The 22124-nt window shown below is 47.9% G+C and overlaps 1 protein-coding gene across 2 annotated transcripts; it reads right to left on the reverse strand.

The window, feature by feature from the left end:
- Window positions 1-3437: 3437 nt before the first annotated feature.
- Window positions 3438-17221, reverse strand: CD37 (CD37 molecule). Of its 2 annotated transcripts, none has more exons than XM_033171276.1 (9): window positions 17070-17221; window positions 14484-14558; window positions 14227-14299; window positions 13296-13420; window positions 12300-12374; window positions 10724-10828; window positions 9403-9609; window positions 8062-8145; window positions 3438-4081 (listed from the first exon to the last, which is right to left on the reverse strand). In XM_033171276.1, exons 2-9 carry the CDS (start codon window positions 14547-14549, stop codon window positions 4004-4006), a joined length of 813 nt encoding a protein of 270 aa, XP_033027167.1. In that variant the 5' UTR covers window positions 14550-14558; window positions 17070-17221; the 3' UTR covers window positions 3438-4003. The 2 variants fall into 2 exon arrangements, with proteins under 2 accessions (XP_033027167.1, XP_033027166.1); XM_033171275.1 differs by lacking the exon at window positions 17070-17221 and adding an exon at window positions 14805-15013.
- Window positions 17222-22124: the final 4903 nt, after the last annotated feature.

The raw sequence follows: 22124 nt of genomic DNA on the forward strand, positions 1-22124 counted from the left end.
GGGTGCCAGGCTACATAAAAACTCTTTCTAGCAGAAAGCAAGAGTTTCGGCAAGAGAGCTGAAAATAACTGTTCCCTTCAACAGGAGTGCAGAACCTTTCTTTCCTGTTGGAGGCCAGCATAGCCTCAGCACCCATTGTTTGGGGGCCACCTTCTAGTGGTGGGTGGGGCACCCCATTTCACCCCTTCCTTGCCACTGCCATGAATTTGACCAAAGGCTCCTGGTTGCACTCCTACTTGGGGGAAGGCTGTAGCACAGGAGAACACTTGCTTTGCATGCAGAAGGTCCCAGGTTCAACCCCACTATCTCTAGGTAAGGCAGGGAGAGACCTTTGTGGAACCCAGGTGAGCCACTGTCAGCCCATGCAGATGCTAATTAGGGTCGGATTCTGCCTTCAGGCAGCTTTCTCCGCTACCTCCCTATAGCCGCAAATGGGGACGTAACATGGTTTATTCCACAGCTTTGTTCTGCTGGCTGTTTAGACCCAGCCTCTGGTGGAGCGAAGTGTAAGAACGAGCCAACCTTTGCTTAAAAGTGTGGAGTGTATGAGTCTCATTTGGACTTCATGTAAAGTGGTACCTTCGTTTACGAGCTTAAATCCGTTCCGGAAGTCCGTACTTAACCTAAACAGTTCTTAAATGAGGCACGCTTTCCCTAATGAGTGAGGCCTCCCGCCGCCGGTGCCCTTCCACCGTTCGATTCCGTTCTTAGACCGAGGGTAAAGTTCGCAAACCAAGACAGTATTTCCAGTTTTGTGGAGTTTGTAAACTGCATCGTTCTTAAATCGACCGTTCTTAAACCGAGGCACCACTGTACTTTCTTCGTATACAGTCCTTTTCCCTGCCCCTTTGCCATTCAAAGGTTGCAGCAGTCTCTCGCTTTGTTGGGAAAGGGGGGAAATGATGTGATCTTGCATAAAGTTTATTTTGACATAGTACGGAGGCCTGAGTGATTTTTTGTTTCCCCTTCAGCCCATTCTCACTTGAGAGGCCTGTAGGTTTGCAGCTTTTGCTGTGGGGTTGACTGGCTTTGGAGGGCAAGGGGAAGGGTTTATTAGCAGACGGTTTGGAGCAGGACTAATCCTTTATTGGGTTTTGTACTTGGGGATGGTGCTGTGGTCTAAACCACTGAGCCTCTTGGGCTTGCTGATCAGAAGGTCAGCTGTTCAAATCCCTGCGACGGGGTGAGCTCCCATTGCTCTGTCCAGCTCCTGCCCACCTAGCAGTTCGAAAGCACGCCAGTGCAAGTAGATAAATAGGTACCGCTGCGGCGGGAAGGTAAACAGCGTTTCCATGCGCTCTGGCTTCCGTTGCACCAGAAGCGGTTTAGTCATGCTGGTCAAATGACCCAGAAAGCTGTCTGGGACAAACGCCGGCTCCTTCAGCCTGAAAGCGAGATGAGTGCCACAACCCCTTAACCGTCCAGGGGTCCTTTACCTTTACTTGGGAGCACCCCACGTCACAGAAACCGAGTCCAGCATGGTAGGGCAAGTCAAAAGAAGCACCAGCACTTACTGCTTGTGGAAAAGCTGCAAACCAGCAGGATGAAGAAGAAATCCCTTGTCAGGACCAGTTCTGCCACAGACCAGCTTTAGACCAAGGAATGACTTCTTCCCAATGGCCTGGGGCACATACAGCCCACATGGGCTGAAAGGAGCCTTCTGAGAGATCCCATCCGTCTAGAGCAGCCAATGGGAGGAAGAGGTGTGGCTAAGAATGCCCTGGATAGCCATACCTCTCATGTCCCTTGATTGTTGTCAGTCTCTGAGGGTTGAGGCCTGCTTCGCTGTTCTTTCTAGAGGCCATCTGTTAGCTTGCTCACATCTCCAGAGGAGTGCAAAAGAACCAAAGCAAAACGGCCATTTAGGGGATTTTTATTTATTTATTTACAAAACAGGATAATAATAATAAAAACCCAACCCACAAAATGCACAAAACCAACCCCAAATACTGTTAAGAAGCAACAAGCTACGGATAAAGGGGAAATTATATATGCGTACCTCATTCCACCAGCATCCTCCCTTTTAACCTGTGTTCCCCTCACGGCTCCCACTATGTCAAACATCCAAGTGGTTTGTATGCATAAACAGATACACGACACATGCAGCAAGTGTTAGAAATGGGCTTTCCCATCGGACAAGGTACAGGTATAAACAGTGGAGCAGAATAACAAAATGACAAATGATATGAGTTGGGCGCAACTTTTCCAAATAAGTTACCAAAGACGTGAAGGGAGAAGGCTTTATGTAGCTCCAGCCAAAGCTCTGGGATACTACCAACGTACGCATGCGCACATTGACAGGATTGAGAGCAGAACCTGGCCTTGTTGGGCAGCTGCCAAGACCTAGACGTGTCCAAGCAGGACCCATGACAATACCCGCCCTCGGTCCCCTTAAAATACTTGTTTCTAGTCTTATTGTTCAAAACAGGATAAGATGCTGGATCTAGAGGCCATTTTAACTTTTTCCACAATGCCCCACAACCCCTCAAATCAGGAGCAAAGTTTTCCTCCTTCCCTGGGATTTCAAGTGTTCACAATGAAGACGTCTTTACCAGAGCTGGCTACGCTCATTTGTGTTTCCTTTGTGTAAAGAAGATCCCATCCGCGAAGGATAAATGCATTCAAACTGTTGGAATCGGGAGGCAAACTGTGGCCTTCCAGATGCTGAACCTGTTTGAGATGACAGGAGTTGGGAGCCCAACAACACCTGGAAGGCCACAGGTTCCCCACCTCCTGTGCATGCATTAAGATTGTGAGAGACAAAAATTGGACCAAATTTTTCATGGCGGGGAAGCTCACAGTCTCAGCGTGCACAATAACAATTAACAAACAGAAAATGGGAGGGGGAGAGCGGGGCCACGGGTTAGAGAAGGGCTTCAGAACAAAGGTTGGAAGTTTTCTAACGACTGGAAGGGGGGGAGATTGGAGGGGACAATGGCTGTTGTCACCTAGGCATTTGCAGCATGTGCCGGTCAAATCCAGCCAAGGTGACTCAGAGCACAGGTGGGCAACCTGTGGCTCATGTTGCTGGACTGTAACTTCCATCATGGCTGACCACTGCCTGTGATGGTTGGGGACGATGGGAGTTGGGAGTCCAGCAACTAGGAGGGCCACAAGATGCTCATCCCTGGGTTAGACATTACAGCACAAGGTGTAAACTGAGTGGGTTAAAGAATTTCACAGGCACTCCCTTATGTTTTGGAGTACAATTCCCATCAGCCCCAGCTACGTAGGAGGGCCAGAGATTATGAGAGTTTTAGTCTAGCAGTATCAGGAGGGCCACAGGTTCCCCATCCCTAACTTAAAACGTTGCACTAAGCACCTGAGCATCATTGCTCAAAAACATGGCTCGTCCAAGTTCTCAGTACTTTTCTTTCTTTTGCTGCTAAATAAAATTTTAGACATTTTAACATCAGCTTTGTTTTCGTACCACGAAATGCAGGATTAATTCCGAAACAAGCTTATTAAGGAATTTTACGGAATAGTCAATAGAATTGTTATGGTGGTTGTTATTAGTAGTAAAAAAAACCAAAAACTTCAAAAACACACATTCGCTTTCCAAGTTATGTTTTGTAATCCATTCGAGTCTGGCAGTGAACTCTTTATTCTGCCAAACAGCGCTGAAGCCTTGGATGTCACGAACTGACACTCAAGAGCCAAAATAATCAGAAAAACGTCGGGAATAAATCTTTTGGCATTTTTACATCAAATTTCGGAATGGATAAGCTTATGGTCTTGGGAGATGATTTGAGGGCTAAATCATCTGCTTTGCTGTATGAAGAGTTCTGCAGGGTATTGTAATGGATTCTTCCAACACCTGCAACTCCTGAAAGTTTAATTTCTTTTACCAAGGTTATGGTAGAACCAATCCTAGCTCTGTGCAAGGAAAGGTTAGGTAGAGAATCTCCATAGGCACCTTGCAGCCCTGAAGCGGAAAGTTTTGAATTTAAAGGGATGGATTCCCCTATAAAGTCTGGAACTCTGGGAAGTGGCGATTCTCCTCCTAGGAATAGCGAGTGAGCTTGTCATAGTTGGGCCCGATGGTCCTACACAGAAACATCGATAGCGTCATGAGGCAGAGCTGTGGGAAGAGAGAGATCTTGTTAAAAGAGGGCTCACGTTGCTGCTCTGATACAACCGCCGACACCAATGGGGGGCAGCCTCAGCTTCATTTCGTGGGACTTTGATCACCCAAAAGGTGGACCTCACAGGAGACACCAGGGCAGCCTTCGCATACTGGAGTTGCCTGGCTTTTTAAAAACAGGTTTACGGAAGAAAGCAGAGGCCATTATATTTTTCCCTCCTCTGCCCAATCTAGCTGGATAAGGTGAGAGGAGAAGTTATAACTATCTACAGACAGTGTTTGAAATCCCCCAGGTGCCAACTAGTGCGGGTCCAGTTGCGACCACATGGAGACCGCATGATGCCAGGTGGCGACTGACATCTCCATCTGGCTGGGCCCCACCAGCTTTCTTAAACAGGTCAGCAGAAAAGCTTGTTTATGGCATTTATATCCCACCTTTTTCTCTCCCTCCCCCCATCTCAGTTAATCCTACAATGACCTGCGAGGAAGGCTAAGAGGCTGCGACTGGCCCAAGGTCATGACTGAGTGGGGATTTGAACCTTGATCTCTCAGGTCTGATACTTAACCATGACACCACACTGGCTTCCTAGATTCCTGCTAACAGCCAGCTCTATGAATTAAGTAGGTAAATAATAAATAATATGGGGAAAGCAAAATGTCACTTAAGAGAAGGATCTGAAATATTTTCCTTGATGCCTGAATTTTTTCATTATGGATTGTTTTATTTGATGTTTTAGTGTGTTGTAAACCACTTTGAGATTTTTTTATTTAAAATATAAAGCAGTATAGGAATGAAATAATAATAATATAATAATAATAATAATAATAAATAATAATAATCCCACGCAGGGGCAGGAGGAAAGGCTCCCAGACATTCCATTGTAGCAACCGTAACCCAAGTTTAAGGTGCCGTTTGGCGATTGACTTGTATATCTAAAAGTTTTTAACACTGTCTACAGATTATCCAGCAGAGGGAAGGTTCTTCTTTTTAAAGGTACACTTTCATTTATCCTTCCAGCAACCCCAAGGAGGAGGCAGGCAACCATAACACCCATTTTGCACGTGGAGAGGAAGTGCCTCAATCAATGCTTTATTCGTGGAAGTGGCTGAACATGAGCTCGCATCTCCTGCAAAGCAGTTTCTACACAGTTGCGCAGTCCATTTCCCCTGCCAGAACTTGCACCTCAACTCAGGCTCATCTCAGCACAGGCTGAGGTTTCAGGATGAGCTCCCGAGGCCCAGCAACCCGCAGTTTTATCTGTAGGAGCGTGCATGCACACACATGCTGCGTGTGCTCCACACCCATGGCAATCCCAAGGCCAGCACAATGCGGGGCTTGCCAGAACCGTCTCATTCTTGCAGTTAAAGCACCGTTCCTTAGGTAGAAGGATGCAGTCCCTGGCCACCATATTTCCAGGTGGTCTAATAGCTGAGGCACCCATGCACACACGTCTACAGCACTCAAAAGGACATACAGCTTCTGGGGTAGGCCGCATAGCAGCTTGGGAACATGCAACATCTGACGTCGTAAGGATCACAAGACAATGCGTACAGAGCACTCTGAACATTCGGAAGCACAACACAAGTGCTAATTATTTTGTTATCATCGTGGAAAAAAACACCCTGCTTTTCTTCTACTCTGGAAGGCAATGCTGCCCTTGTGCTTGTGACAATAGACATTGTTCCGCTACAGACCAAATCTATTCAAAACATTCAGGTTCGGTTTATGAAGCGGAAGCATGCTGGGCTCCACCTTCATTTCAATCTGTGCACTTCGACCAGGAAAGCCCTACCTGCCATTCGTTCCAGATATGAATAGGCAGGCCACAATTACTCAGTGGTTCAGGCAGGGAAGCAGAGAGCGCAGTCCAGGAACACAGGGCAGCTGCCTTGCACTGTACAGAGTCAGACCCTTGGCTCCCTCTGTCTCAGCATTGTCCACACACCAGCAGTGGCTCTCCAGGATTCATGGCAGGGATCTCTTAGTCCTACCTCAAGACCCTCTGCATGCAAAGCAGGTGAATGCATTATTCTATATTATTTTATTCGTTTCTTTTGCTTTTTTTTTATTTGGAGCTTTGTGTTATTTGTTTTGTTTTGTTTTTACTTGCTCTTGCCTTGGCATTTCAAAGAGCTGCTGTGTGTAAATACTGGCTTCGGAATGGAAGGAGACGCTGACAAGATCAGAATGGTGTGTGCATCTTGGAGGGAACAGGGTGGGTTATCAGTAAAAATTTCTCCCTCCCTAGAAATAACCACTCTGAACTCCGTCCTGTTGCATTTTAGTTATATTTTGAAATTTTCTTTCTAGCCCCTCCACCGCTTTCTCATTCTCTTTCCCCTTCTCTCTTTCTCTTTTACGGAGGGTAGAGGCTCAGGCACCCTAAACACTTCCTCTTCTTGCTCCAAGGGGGCATCAAGGCTCCCCTTGTGAAGCAGCACAGAGGGCAATTGACTGCGAGGAGGAAAAGGGGGAGAGGAAGCGCCGATGCACACAGATTTGCAGCAGCTAAATCCCTACCGGGCAGAGGGAAACCTCAGCCTTCCCACTTCACCTGGAGTAATTACCTTGCCAATACTCGAAGTAGATGTCCCTGTGCGGGCAACAGCAAAAGGGTTTAAAATAAGCAAAAACATAAAAATAAAAACAGAGAGACAGTAGGAGGTTTGGGAGAGTGCACTTGGGGAGGGAACACAAGGAAAACATGCAATTCCTGGGGTGGGTGGGTGTGTTGCTTTGTGCAGCCAACCAAAACACTGCATTCACAGGCATGCCTGGACACATGGCAGGGAGGTGCATGGGTCTCAGAACCACAAAGCAAACTGCTTTCTGCATAACTGCAGCACAACACACAAAGCACGCAAGCAGGCCACAGCTGGCCTCGGCACCCCACTTGCCGGTGCCAGCTGGGCAGGCCACATGTTTTGATGGCCAGCACACACACAAGACCAAAATCATGCACAGGCCATACAAATAAAAGCCCACACAAATCGGATTTGGCCAGAGGGGAAATGAGAAGCAAACAACAACAAACACACAATTCCAAATGTACACAGCTAATATACCAAGGCATGCCCTTGAGCAAAACCACATCAGTGCATGCATACAAATATACTCCCATCTGCCACCTGCTGGGGAAGTAGAGGATCTCATGGGAGCCACCACTATGCAAGTCCCTGTGCTCTAGTGCGCTGATCAGGATCATGCACAGCAGCTGCAGGAACTACAAGAAAGGTTTTAGGCTGAGGAGGGGAAAGGGCAGACCATCTCTCACCCACGTAGCATAATTCCACAGTCAACAGCACTTAGTGGTCCAGACTGGAGCAGCACTTACAGGCACCGCTTGTGGTTTTCCTCCACAGAGCACCAAGGTGGCAGCACAGTATGCTTCCCCTTTTTGCTCAGCAACAGAAATACCCTCAGGTCTCTGTAGGAACTGCATCCACAGATAAGACCCTCCCCCCCCCCACTCACTCAGCCACTTACCGTATATTCTGGGTGAATAGAGGGTTGCAGAACTGAAGGCCTAGAGCCTCTGTCTTTCTGGGAAGTGAGCACCTCTTATTGCAAGGTGGGGCAATGAAAGATAAATAGCTCCAGCGGCTTCCCGGGGGCAGATCGAGCAAATAAGTAGCGGATGGCATAGCGGCATGGCAGCGCTCACCTGACCTCCCAGCAGTGGAGTGGCTGCTGCTTACTGGGCAGAAGAGGGGCGAGGCAGCAGAGGGGTGGTGCAAACACGCCAGCAGGAGCACCAGACTCGGTTCTGCAGTGCGTTCACACCGTGCCAGCCTCCTTGTTGCTTCCTCGCCCTCTCCTTCCTGGTAAGCAGCAGCCACTCAGCTGCCGGGAGGCCAGGGAAGCGGCGGAGCTCCACCGCAACCTCCGCTACTATTGGCAATGCCAGCGTTTCTGCTCCTTGCATCTGTGGGGAACCGCGCACACCAACCTGCGGCAGCTGGCCCAGACCTCTTACCTCCAAGAGCGCAATCCCAAGGCTGATCCCCACAATGGTGACGATGTTATTTGTGATCCAGGTCTGGACGCCGTCCATGCAGCCCTACAATTGGACAAAGGTGTTATTTGTTTTTAAAAAGGCTGCTTGCTCGCATGCGTGTCCCGAGAAGATGAGAGCTGTCAAGCCCACCATTCTGCGTCCCAGACAGCAACCAAATGCATCCAAGAAGTCCGGGAGCAGGGAAGCAAGGCAATAGCCTGCCACAAGTTCTGTATTCAGCTATGCACTGCTTCTGAACATGGAGGTTCCATTTGGTTACAACGGCCAATCGCCACTCCAAGTCCTATCCTCCATGAACTTGCTTAATTACCCATTTAAAGCCATCCAAACTAGGGGCCATTCCCAGCAGTGGATGCCAACAGGGAAGGACTGGGGGGCAGGTGTCCAGCCTCCACTCCCAGGAGATTGAAACAGGGGATCCCCGGCCCCTGCAGCAGAGCTGTCTTACTGCATTTTGAAATAAGTGAAGTGAAAATGTTGCAATCGAAAAAGGAACCTACTTCCCCCCCACTGCCTGGTAAGACCATTACGTTCAGAGTCTAGCATGGTCAAAACTGCACCACTGTTACCCCACATTGCATGGGAGTGCATCCCATAAATTAACTACACAGTGTGCGGAAAAGTGTTTCCTTTGTCTGTTCCTGAATTGACTGCCAATTCCCGCCTCCCAACACATTTTACATTGGTTTGTTAACAACCAATGTGCAGACATAACCAAAAACAAAGAATCAAAAATTTAAACCGTAAAGCATCACAGCCTGGAAGGACAAAAGTACACAGAGATAACAACGCAGCTCCAAACAGACGATATAATAACATGCCAACTCACACCAAGGTTGCCTTAATAAAGATTTATAAAAGTACTCTCAACCTCCGAGTTCCATCATTATTGTGAACAATAGTTCTATATAGGCTCAACTGAGCCAGACATTTTGCATATATCATTTTGACCATGTGCCTCAATATTTATATAAGAAATAAAATCATGTCATCTAAACTACCTGTATATGTCCTTCAAGCTCTGCCCTTTAGGTACTTTCAGTTTATGAGACACCTTTCCAAGGAAGTCGATTTGCCAAACCCTTGAGTAGCAGAATCCTAATTATTAAGATTAAAGGTCTTCTAGGATTGCTGCTGATCCATTTCATTGGGTGACTTGGGAGTTCTAGAATTAAGGGGGGGGGGGGGGAGAAGAAAGCCTCTTTCTACCCACTTTCGCCAAGCTCAGAGCACAAGAAGGGTCGGATTCTGACCAGAGAAGAGTCGCAAGCTTCCTCTCCCCTGCCTTCGGCTACTCACCATCTCATAGACAGACCACGGCTGCCCGTAAGAGTTACAGAAGCCTGCGATCTTCGGCCTGGCGGTGGGGGCAGTGGTGGTGCTGTTCCCTAGCTCAGGCTGAGAGACATTGCCGCGGCACGAGCAGGGATAGAGGCGGTAAGAGGAGTTCTTTATTATGCTGTTCTCCATCCAGTCATTGGAGATGGTCCATCCGCAACACTGGAGCTGCGGGGAGGCAAAAGAGAGACATGAGAAGACAACCTGGGGGCTGGGAGGGAAAACTACCCTGCCCTGTCATCCAGGCACTGAACTTTGTCCATTGTGCCAGAACCATAGCTTGGAGCCAGTGTGGTGTAGTGGTTAAGAGCGGTAGTCCCGTAATCTGGTGAACCGGGTTCGTGTCTCTGCTCCTCCACATGCAGCTGCTGCTGACCTTGGGCTTGTCACACTTCTTTGAAGTCTCTCAGCCCCACTCACCTCACAGAGTGTTTGTTGTGGGGGGGGGAGGGAAAGGAGAATGTTAGCCGCTTTGAGACTCCTTCGGGTAGTGATAAAGCGGGATATCAAATCCAAACTCTTCTTCCACCTGGCCCAGACTCAACAGCTCTATTAAAGAGGCACCTGGTGAGACCGGAGGGACATTGCATGCCTGACAACAAACCCTACTATTGGATTCTTTTGCCCCATCTTTTTGTGCCTGCCAAACAGCGTGTCATCAGTGCCGGATTTATCTATAAGCTAAACAAGCTATAGCTTAGGGCTCCACTCTCTTGGGGCCCCCCCCCCCAATTCACTATTATATACTTCTTCTTAATTGTATTTCAGTTCAGAAATTACTTTGATAAAATACATATTTTGTTATGTGCAAATGGCTTTAGAATATTAGGTCCATAAATTACCATATATTCAACACAAAAAAACAGCGACAATTTGTTGTTGACAAAGGACAGCTGGACGTATAAAGGGCCCCATTACCTTCAGTAGCTTAGGGCCTCATCAAACCTAAATCCGGCCCTGCGTGTCATACTTATGATAGTATTTTATTCTCTTGCTAATTACATTGTTTTAAATGTGCATTTTATATTTGACTTCACTTAGCAATGGTTATTTTGTTTTGTTTTGTTTTGAAATGTTTAAGTTTTTGTGTTAGGGGGTCGTCTTATACACGGATATATCTCCCCTCATTTTCTTAAATCTGAGTTCCCAAAGATAGGGGGCGTCTTTATAGATGGAAAAATATGGTAAATAACCAAAGAAAACCACCCATGAACATGGAAGGAGGAATCAAGAAGGCAGAGAAAACTTGGGTGGGCACTTCTTCTTGAGGAAAGTGTCTTACCTGCATCTGCACATAATCCCAGCTCTCCTCCTCATCCGTGGACGGATTATATGTCCCATAGTTCTCAATTATTTCTGTGACATAGACACCAACCTTTGTGTTGAGCTGCATGGGAACGAAAGTAAAATTAAAAAATCGGCTCTCCAACAGCAGCAAGGCCCACAGGCATTAGGGTGCTCCTGTTCTCTGTGTGCCCTATAACAAATTTCTTATAGTGTCTTCTTGGGCTGGCATGACACCCCCCCCCACCCATCCCCACCCAAAGAAATGCTGGCTGTTTCCTTACCAGCTGCCCAGATACAGGCAGGGGGGAAATGTAGCCCCTGTAAACAAGGTTGGGAAAATTGTGGTGCCCGGCTCCCCCTGGGTCCTTGAAAACCAAACAGAGGTGATGTACTCTTCTTGAGCGGCGAACCTTCTCTGGATCTACTTGCCCCACAAACTCCTAAACACAAGTACATGTGAGAGCATTGGGTTTTCCCGTTTACTATAGGAGCTGGCTGGTTGCACAGAGCTTATTAGCTGGCCCTTGTGGCAATCACACAGCCATTCCTCCTCCCTCCAGTATAATTTAATTTAGAGAAAACTGTGCCAAATTAATGGCCCAGAAATGCTTTTTTAAAAGCCTAAAACCTGCCTGTTAAGCATAGAAGGGAGGGTTTAAGAATCTACAATGGAGCCAGAGCCTGAGGCTCAAGGGGGGGGAAAGCAAGAGTTCACCACCCAGCCAAAAGAGAGAAGAGATCAAAAGCGCACCCACGGCAGGAGGGAGGCGTGACTCCTGCTTCACCCCAGCTTTCACCTGCTGCTCTCCCCTGCGTGTGAGCCACAAGCACTCGGATAGGGAAAGGGAGATCAAAGGCCATGAGCAGTCCTCTCTCGCGTGCCCCGCTTGTTCTTTCCTCCGCTCAGGCAAGGAAACCGAGCACACGCAAAAAGAACGAGGCGGCGGATTTGTAAGGGGGGTAGAATGACATTTTCCACTTCAGGCAACGGCAGGGGAATCTTTGGAACGCTTTCCCCTGTGTCAAACAAAACTCTCTCTCTGAGTGGAAAAACCAGCACACAGGAAGTGAGCGGAGCTAGAACCCATTCTCCCCAATGCGCTAAGTCATCTACTTTCAGGGAAACTATTATGCACAAAGTGCTGCCCCCCCCCCCGGGCAAGTTGAGACAGTATGGTTGCTTCTGTCACCTCTGCAATTTATCACCTCGTTCCATTGTGTGTGTAGACCAGACAGGAGGCCCCATACACACCACACATTTATAGCACACATTTGCTTTCCCTCTGCCCCCCCCCAAAGAATCCTGGGATATATAGTTTGCTCGGGGTGCTGGGTTTCGTAGCTCTGGGAAGGGTAAGCTACAGTTGCCTGAATTCTTGGGGATGGCGTGGGTGCCTTAAACGTATTACGTGTATCTAGCCTAGGAATGAAAGCGTGGCGAGAGAGAGAGAAGGAGAGGTAGATAATCTGATGTTTTTATTTGGACCGCGGTGGGGAAAATCCCAGGGCAGCCCCGGACTGACCCTCCCATGAGACACGCAGGTTTCACATTTTGTCCAAGTGCCACTCACCGTTTTGCTCTGAGAATATACCAAGATTCCAATGATGATCTGAGCCAGGAAGAGAAGGAGCAGGAAGGCGAAGTACTGATGGGGCACAGAGTACAAGAGAGGTCAGTGAAACTCCGCCAACGTCCCACCACAGCCAGGTGAGCTACTGCAAGTCTCCCTCTCACGGGAGGAGAAGGCTGGATGCCAGCTGAGATGATGGTTCCTCTCACCTCCCCACAAACACTTTCTATGCCTGGAGCTCCAGGGATTCCTTCCTGACTGCTGCTTTTTACTCCATCTGTGTCTCCCTTGCTTTCCACAGGTACAGAATCTACCCCCACCCCACGAGGGAGGCCCAGCCCCTGGATGTTTCTCCATGAGGTGGACAACCTATTGCTTCTAGGCAGGGTCCTGCACCCTCGGCACGGTCCGTGGGGCTTCAGGGTTCCCAGCATGCTGTGCCTGCTGCCCGGCTGTTTGTTGGGCCGCTATTCAAGGCACAGGACCCTTTCCTGCTGTAGTGACTGGCTGGCACCCAAAAGAAAACACGTGCTTTCCCTTTTCGGATATCCTCCATCTTAGATGCTGATCAATAAAGGCTACGACTTTGCCCCATTTTCTTTGCTGCTAGGGGTGGCAGGTAGGCAGGCCTTCCCCTTCTCCAGCAGCGCCACCCACCCAAATAATTTCCCTTGTCTCTTTCTGCACCTCTTCCAGCTCTACACTATTCTTTTTCTGAGGTGGCGCGGCCAGAACTGTACGCAGTTTTCCAAATGCAGCAGCACACCACAGATTTATACAACATCGCAAAGCTACTGGCAGTTTTATTTCCAGTCCCTCTTCTAGTCACTCCCAAGAGTGGGATTTGCCTTTTGCCACTGCCACCACATGTGCGTTCTTGACCCACCAGGTCCTGCTTCCAGAGAAGGCCTGCCAACTCCCAGCAGGCCTTGCTTTTAACCCCTTATGTCCGAGTTCCTTTTCTTGGCTCCCCCCTCTCTCTCCACACATACTTACACATCCTAGCATACACTTGATTTCCTTGAGGGAACCCAGGCATCCGAGGAATCCCATCCACATGGTGAGGATGCCGACCCCACAGAAAATATAGGACCAGATCTTGAGGGCATAATACGCCGACCCTGGAGAGGAAGTTAATAGGTAAATCATCAGTCCGGCCTGTCTTGACAGGAAACTCTAGAGGCCAGAGATGGCAGAGAATATTTTTAGGAAGAAAAGCTGCCTTATGCAGAGTCAGACCCCTGGTCCATTGTCTGCATGAGGGTTTCCCAAACTTGGGTCTCCAGCTGTTTTCAGACTACAGCTCCCATCATCCCTAACCACTGATCCTGCTAGCTAGGGTTGATGGGAGTTGTAGTCCTAAAGCAGCTGGAGACCCAAGTTTGGGAAACCCTGGTCTACAATGACTGGCAGTGGCTGCCCAGGTTTTCAGACAAGAATCTCTGCTACATGGAGATGCCAGGGGACCTTCTTCACGCAAGGCAAATTCGCCACTAGTGAACTACGGTCCTTCCCCCAATTTTGTTAAAAGCCTACTTCTCTCCAGCAACCTGACTGGAAATTTCCCCTGGTATAAGGATTCGGTGAAACAGCAGGTGCTTATGGGAGCATGTTCTAAGGGGCTGAATTCCTACATGAGATGCCATGAGCTACCCCACAGCCTTTTCCCTGTAAAACCCAAAGTGTAGACGCAGGAGAAAGCAGGACCAATATGATGCAAAGGTGGGGGAAAGCACTGGTAGACAGCTGTAAGGAAAGGTTTGTTTTTGTTATCCTAGAATTTCCCCAGTGGGGCTAGTGGGTGGGGTGCAGTGTCAGTTGGGACGGAGGAATATTAGCAACCCAGGAAGGAGAAGGGAAAGATGAGTATGTGAAACGGGACTGAGAGCCCCACCTACCCACCCACATCCACGCTGATGAGACTCACCTAAAACAGCCGCAAAACTGTCCCGGTCAAAAAGTAGCCATAAGCCAAAGCTAAACAGAAGTCCCCCGAGGAGCTGAAAGAAACAAAGAGTGTTTATAAATCTATGTTCCTACATATTGCTTCCAAGTTTCTTTAAATCTTTCCTCACCCTCCATCAACGGGCTTCTCGAAGGGCAAATGGGAATCATACTGATGGGCCCATCTAGCCTGGCATCAGGCCTGCCCCCCCCCACACCACACCCCCAAAAGGTACTCACAAAGAAGAAGAAATTGAAGAGGAAAAGGAAGTACTTTGTGACAGCGATGCAACCTTTGCGGGACATTGTGCCGTCCTGTGGGGAAGGAGAAGGGTGTCAAGGGGAGAGACAAAATACAAATCAAGTTTGGATTGTTTTGGCAGGGCCCATTTCCCTCCCAGCCTCATCATGCTCCTATGTTTGTTATCTCCACACCAATCCTCGAGGAAGGTTATTTCGTTTGGGTTCTTTAATTTCCCTTAAATAAAAAAAAGGAGCTCTAAGTTGCGGCCTCTCCCGTAACTTAGAATCCTAAGTGATGAAATCATAACAGCGGCTCACTCGGTTGCTGGGGAAACGTTGGCTGTCATCTTGGGGTTGCCTGTTCCATTCCAGGGCTGGTTGAGGTGGGGGAAAGGAAGGAGTAAGCAGAGAGAATGGAGGCCTCTCCTCCACACCCAACCCTGATCCAGGCCTCACTGATAACACCCATTGCGGCTGACAACTGGTTCCATGTGATAAAACAGTCCCACACATTCTTCCATTGAGTTGCCAGTTGTTTAGCCCGCCATTTCAGCTATGCCTTTAAAAAACAGTTCGAGGGGCGGATAATCTTTATTTCCACATTGTAGGAAGCTTTATCAGCACATCAAAAGCTGTTGTTGGAAGGCCCAATATTTTTTATTTTCTGGTCAGTTGGAAAGCCTATCCACACTCTGAAACCACACGGTTTCCATCTAGCTACAAGATCTGAGCCTGCGCTGTCTCCAAGTGGCCTGCATTGTCTCTGAAGCTTTGACCACAGCCTCACTGCAGCAGAATCCAATATGAGGAACCGTTCTTAGGTAAAAAAAGCAGGTAGATAGCAGGAATAGAGATTGCAGAGGGACAACCATCCACTGCGGCAAGTGTATAGGACAGGCACCATTTAACTTTCCAAATTAAGATGCTTTGCAAGTTTGAAGCTACATTCTTAGAAAGAGAAGTTCTCGTTAAAGATAGCTATACAGATCCACAGACAGAGATAGATTAGAATATACCAGCAGCAAACTCATTCTGAGTGTGGGTCCTTATATAGCTAAACAGCAACATCCACACCAAGGTTTACAGAAGTACCCCCAAAAGTGGTTTGGGGGGCCTCCAAATAGCCCACTGAGGGCTGAACGTGCTCAGTGGTTATGGAATGCTGACTGATAGTTCAACTTCAGGGACTTGGAAAACCAGGTGCAAGGGAGAATGGAATGGAGTGTCCTGGGAAAGGTCAGGGCTGACTGGCTGGTTGGTTGGCTGGCTGGCTGGCTGGCTGGAACTCTGAACAGTAGCACTCTAGCCTACAACATTTTGCTGCGGGTCCCACCCATATTACTGAATGCAAGTTGTCAGGGAGCAGCAGCTAGACCTCAGAAAGATCTTTCAGAACTGAGACTTGCTAGCAGTACAGATATATCATCTCAGAGCAGAACAGAAGAGGAAGCGGTCGTTTCTGAAGGTGCTGTGCATCATGGATTCCAGAAACAGACAGGCTCACTTCCTGGGCTCCTTGGGCAACTGATTTTTATCATCTCTCTCACAAATCTCTGTCTTCTTGCATGCAAGACCCACAGACTCACTCCTCTGCCTTTCCATTTGCTGAGCTAATAACTCACATCTGCAGCAGTGCCAGTTCACACACATCTGCATGCCACCCTCATTTGTGAAAGCACAGGCCCTGTCACATCTGCTCATTCACACCCTGTTTCAGCAAGACGGTTCAAGCTCTGCTCATCATTGTTATGCATACAGAAGTATGCGCAATCCGGATCACTTATGTAAGCTGTCCATGACACATTTACACTCATGGGAACGTCTCGAGTTGCACAAGAGCTTTCAAATTCTGTGTACAAGTGAGCTCTCTCCACAACCAGTGTCTGCCTCTTGGATCTTAAAGGACACACCAGCCTTCACCTACATGGGTGTTTTGCACAAGGGCACTTTTAAATACTTTGCACACACCAGACAGACATGCGTTTTGACAAGGACAGGCGTTTTTGCTGGGTTTCCTCAATATACAGTCAGTAGCAAAATGACATATTAAACCACAAATCAACAAGTCACGATCCTCTTTGCCAAAGTCCCTTGGGTCCACACATACTGTCCACATGTACGCCCCACCTCTGCCTCATTTTTACATGAACAGTTTCTCTTCTTCTGCCAAACGGGCTTTTTATTCTAAACTGGTTTCATCCCACCCAGCCTCACAGTGACACTAAGAACGCCCCCATCACTGACTCTGAGGCCTCGAAACATATCACACCCCAAGATTCCCTCTCAACATCTGCCCCATAAGCAGCCCACCCGCATCTCCAGCCAAGCCACCCCAATCACTTGCCCCACAGACGACTCACTCAAAAATTAAGCCCACGCTCTGCGATCAAGGATGTTATTCGAGGACCGAGTTTGGATCTCTATGCTATGAGCCAACAGTCCCAACCCCAGATATTTTCTTTAAAAACGCCCTTAATTCGCTTTCATTCCCTATCCCCTCCATCCTACTGACCTCTTAACCCTACAATGTTCTGCCCTGGGACTTCTCAGCGTTCATTAAAACCCGATCTAGGAATGGCTCACCTTTCTGTATCACCCAGGCAGCCTTTTGCCTCTTCTTTCTGCTTTGGCTGCTATCTCAGCCTCTCGCTCCGCTCCCCGCAACTACCTAATAATTCGCCTTCTTTTGACGGTCCAAAGTTTCCAAACTTCGCTCATCCACCCAAAGGGGCCCACCTCCCTCGTTTGCGCCTCGCGTTTCTGATTGGCTGCCAGGGGAGCAAAGGAGGCGGGGGGGCTTGTATATTAACAATTAGTAGATTCCAGTGTTCCACCCACAGCCGCCAGTTTCCAGCCACCCTCCCCCTCCCTCTTTTGTTGCGGGCTGGCTTTTTTTTTTTAAGGTGGTGCCGCTTCTCAAGGGGTATTTGGTTTCGTGACGTTTATCCTCTGCGCCCTCCACATGCTGAAAGTGGCACAAGCACAGCGCGGGTTGTGCTGATCATGCGTACGGCTTTTGCAGGGAGGTCACACACGAAAGTCCCCAACCCAATTATGCCAGTAATACACATTAAAAAAAAAAAAGAATTGTTGGTGTTTGTGTTTTTTTATGGTGGTTTGAATGTTGGGGGTGGGTCTGGGTTTGTGTTGCTATTTGTGTTATGCTGTTCTTTGTTTTGAAAAAAACCAATAAATTCTTTAAAAAAAAAAAACACCCCAAACCAGGGGTTCAAGGAACCATGCCTCGCATCTCCGCGCGTTAATTTATATTGAGAAATAATACTAGAGTCTCATGGTTCAAACCAGTTTCCGCGCATTGCATGTGGCGAAAATTATAGATCCAGCACTTTGTGGGGACAGATCCATCGTACAGGGGGAAGGCTCTACTTGGTTTTCACATGGAGACAACCAAATCTACCAGCAAGTTAATTGCTCCTCAAGTCACTGTCCGCGCTGAATAAAGACCCAGTGCTCTGCAGGGTTGCAGCAACTTTCCTCCACTTCCTAAAGACTTCCTCGTGATCGTCGTTTTTACATGGAGACATCCCAGATCCACCGCGGAGCTACCAGGCTATCAGCTCACAACACCCAAAGTAAATAATCCTTTGCTTTGTGGCATTGCTGTGGTACGGAAACCAGAATCTGAAGCATATGTATGCACACTTTTTTAAAAGGAGAGATTTGGGGCTTTTTCCACCCTTCATGAGTGTTGCAAACAAATAGGGATTCTATCTTATTGCTCTTAACCTGTAAGCCTCCATTCACTTTGAGAGTACTAATCACCATTCATTTTGATAGTACTGATAATGACCACCAGCAGCAGCAGCACAGAGCATGGTACAGAAGAAGGGATGTTTCATTTAGAGAAAATTCCAAATTAAATTTTAAATGCAAAATTTAAACACCCAAGAGATGAGCTGTGGTTTTGAGCTCGTTCAGCCTACGTGGTATAATTCACACACATCTTTCTGTTGGTAAGATACAGGAACTTCCTTCTGCTTTCCATTTCAATAGAAATTGAATATGTTGTGCAAAGAATTAATTAAGGCTACGTTCCCAAGTAGTCTGTGGGACTCTCTCCTGAGTAAGCACTCACAGGATTAGGCAGCATGTTAAGAATAAATGTCATTTATTTAATCGTTGCTAAAAACAAGTTTACTGGAAAATTAACTGTGGTCTGTTAACAAGCAGCTTTGCTGAATCATTCCAGGCTTAGAACTGCTTAGGTCATGTCTTAAGTGTTGCACAACAAATGACAGAGCAATATAGGCTGCATTCACATGGCAGTTTATTCCATTTCCCCAACCTTTTCCTAATTGTTAATTTCCACATTATTGAGATTTCACATGACTGGTACTTGAATGGGGGCAGCAGGCTAACTTGGCGCTCTCAGGGCAGGCCACGTAGCAGCCACAACTCTTCCTCCAACAGGACAACAGCTGGGGAGCTGCCACTATCTGCTTAATTCTACCTGGCAGTAGGGCTGACCCTGAGAATGAGGGGGCCCATTCACACCATACATTTAAAGCAGTATCACTTTTAACAGCCATGGCTTCGCCCAAGGAATCTTAGGAACGGGTCCTTTGTTAAGGGCACAGGATGTCATTAGGAGACTCCTATTTCCTCAGAGGTCCCTGGAAAGACAGGTTGACTATTAAACCACTCTGGAAACTGCAGCTCTGTGAAGTCTCCTAGAAACTCTCAGCGCCCAGAAAATATAGCTCCTAGGATTCTTCGAGGGAAGCCATGACTGTTTAAAGTGGTATGATCTTGTTTTAGAAGTATAGTGCAGATGGGGCCTAGGAGAGAAAGAGAGATCCATTGCTTGTGCTCCAAATGGATCCTCCTCTGAGGAACTGGCAGAGCTCGTCAGAGTAGCATCAGAGCTGAGGTGGTTGGGTCTGTGTTCATGTCTGTGTCTTACCTAGTTGCAAGCTATCGATGGATCAGGACAGGCAACGTGGGACATGAGAATGAAGAGATTCCAGATCCCTTCATTTCCCCCCCCCCATGGTTATCATCACCGCTATTACTATTTTACACTTAAAAGTCAACACAATCAGAACAAAACTAAAATGGGGAAGCTGGTTTAGTGGGGGAGGGAAGGAGAAAAGGGAAATCCTTTTCAGCTTATCAGAGAGGCCCTTAAAGTTTAACAAGTTCATTGTGAGGTTTACTCTTTGCATTGTATTGAATCTCTTTTGCTACTGACCCTGAAGTGTTGGGGGGGGGAAACCACTTCAAAGGTCTTCCATTTCTTCTGCAGATACTGCTGAGCATCAGGGGTGCAATTAGTTAATTTTAGCTGCATACATACCCTACGTTCAAAGCTGTCCTGAAGCCCCAGCCTACCTGGCAGCAAGTCAGTATGCCAAGTCCCAAGGGTCAATCCACACAAAGAAAGTCCAGGAAACGCAGTTCAGAGTCAATCCAAGTAGCCAAGTCTGAAGTCCAGCAGTCAGAATACACAGTCAAGGGTCAAACCCAAAGCACAGTCCAGTAGAGGTCCAGGCGTATCCAATCCAAGGTTCATCAACATGAGCAGTTGAGCAGACACATCATCTCAGCTCTGCTTTCCCTTTGTACTTTGCATGCTGGTTGAAGCATCTGGGTTTGATGAGGCAGGTGACCCTCACCTGTTCTGAGCTGGGCTGTGGGCCCTTGCCTGCCTCAGACTCCTAGACTAGAGCGCCACTCCCACTGCTCCTTATGCCTCAGAGTCTGCCATGTTTGTGGAGACGGGTCCCTCTCACTCTGGTGATGGGTCCTGCTGATCTGGTTCCTGTGCATTGACCCCCATTCCCTCACCATCCTCCGTCACCCTGTAAGTACTTCCTTCCCCATCCCCTGCTTGCCCTGGTATGTCCCTTGCCAGGATCCTCTTCCTCCTCACCGTCGACCAGCCAGCTCATGACAAAAGCACATTTAAATCACATTTTCCACCTACCCCCGAAGAATCCTGGGAAGTGTAGTTTGTTAAAGGAATTGTAGCTCTGTTGGGGGGGGGATAAACTAGTTTCCAGGGTTTTTTAAGAGTGAACACAACTTCATAAGTGTATTAAGGGGCCAATGAACTCAGGCGTTTGGGAAACCCTGGCTTAAGTAAAGGTAAAGGTAAAGGGACCCCTGACCATCAGGTCCAGTCGTGTCCGACTCGGGTTGCGGCGCTCATCTCGCTTTATAGGCCAAGGGAGCCGGCGTTTGTCCGCAGACAGCTTCCGGGTCATGTGGCCAGCATGACAAAGCCGCTTCTGGCGAACCAGAGCAGCGCACGGAAACGCCGTTTACCTTCCCGCTGGAGTGGTCCCTATTTATCTACTTGCACTTTGATGTGCTTTCGAACTGCTAGGTGGGCAGGAGCTGGGACCGAGCAACGAGAGCTCACCCCGTGGCAGGGATTCGAACCGCCGACCTTCTGATCAGCAAGCCCTAGACTCTGTGGTTTAACCCACAGCGCCACCTGGGTCCCTGGCTTAAGTACATGCCATTAAAACAGTCACTTTTAGCATTTCTCCCTCCTATGCTTAAAAGAAATATATATTGTAAACCCCTTGGGGCAGGGAGGGACCTGCCCTCTTGTACTCTGTAAAATGCCAGGGCACACTAATGACTCATGGCCCTATGTAAATTATCATCGTCACGGGGACCTCCCAAATGGGTAGGTGTTTTGCAGGAGGAAGTCAAGTGCACACTAAAAAAATTCAAGTTTGCATAGTTAAAGCGCTCTGTTGCCCTAGCACAACAAAATCACTTTGAAAAAGAAACAGTTTTTTTGTGGTTAGGAAATTGATGGGGAAATGCATTGAAAAGTGTGGAATGTCGAAGGGGCCTCCCCGTAGGCATCAGGAGGTGAGCAGTTTGCTGATGTATAACCTCCCTGCAAACAAATAAGAACAAATGCTCAGTAAAGACCTGACAGAGTCTGACCTCCATCATGCCAGCTTTGTGCAAGCGAATCAGGATGAATGCTCAATACACAGATCAACTGAGGAGCCCCCCATCGCCATGTAATGATCAGCCCGCTCTTTATTTTAGTTCACCTCCTCTTTCAGCTCACAGTAGAATCCGCTCCTCTCGGCAGCAAAGATTACTGAGGTCCCCTTCACGATAGCATCTTTCTCTATATTTCCTGCAGCTTTTTGAGGTTTTGGGCGGCTTAACCCCACAGCTGTTGTTTTAAGTTCCTTAAACAATCGGGTTTTGTTTCGTTTTGCTCCTTTTGGCTTTCCTGAGGTGGTTATTTTTTTCCCTGTCCGGCAAGCACTTTGAAGATCAAAACTGTATTTACTTTGGAGAAGCATAAAAGTACTGTCTCATTTGATTACACAATCTTTGGGCAAAAAGTATTCTGTGAATCCAACTGTATTCCTGTTCCTTCCAGCTGGAAATGTCGCCCATACAGCAGTGCTGCTGAACAACAGTTGTTCTAGAAAATGTGACATAAATCGTATCAGAAAAAAGCCACAATGCCAACTGTACTCCAGACAGATTGTTGTCCCCCACCTTCTGGGACCAATGAGCCCATCTCTACACACTGACAGGTGTATTCTCATTTGAAGTATTACACTAAGACAAGTGGGGAATCTCAGGCTGCATGTGGCCTTCTGGGCCTCTGTGTCCTCAGATCTCTCGTGAGTT

The sequence above is a fragment of the Lacerta agilis genome, chromosome 14 (assembly GCF_009819535.1).
Source record: "Lacerta agilis isolate rLacAgi1 chromosome 14, rLacAgi1.pri, whole genome shotgun sequence".
Classification (NCBI taxonomy): Eukaryota; Metazoa; Chordata; class Lepidosauria; order Squamata; family Lacertidae; genus Lacerta; species Lacerta agilis.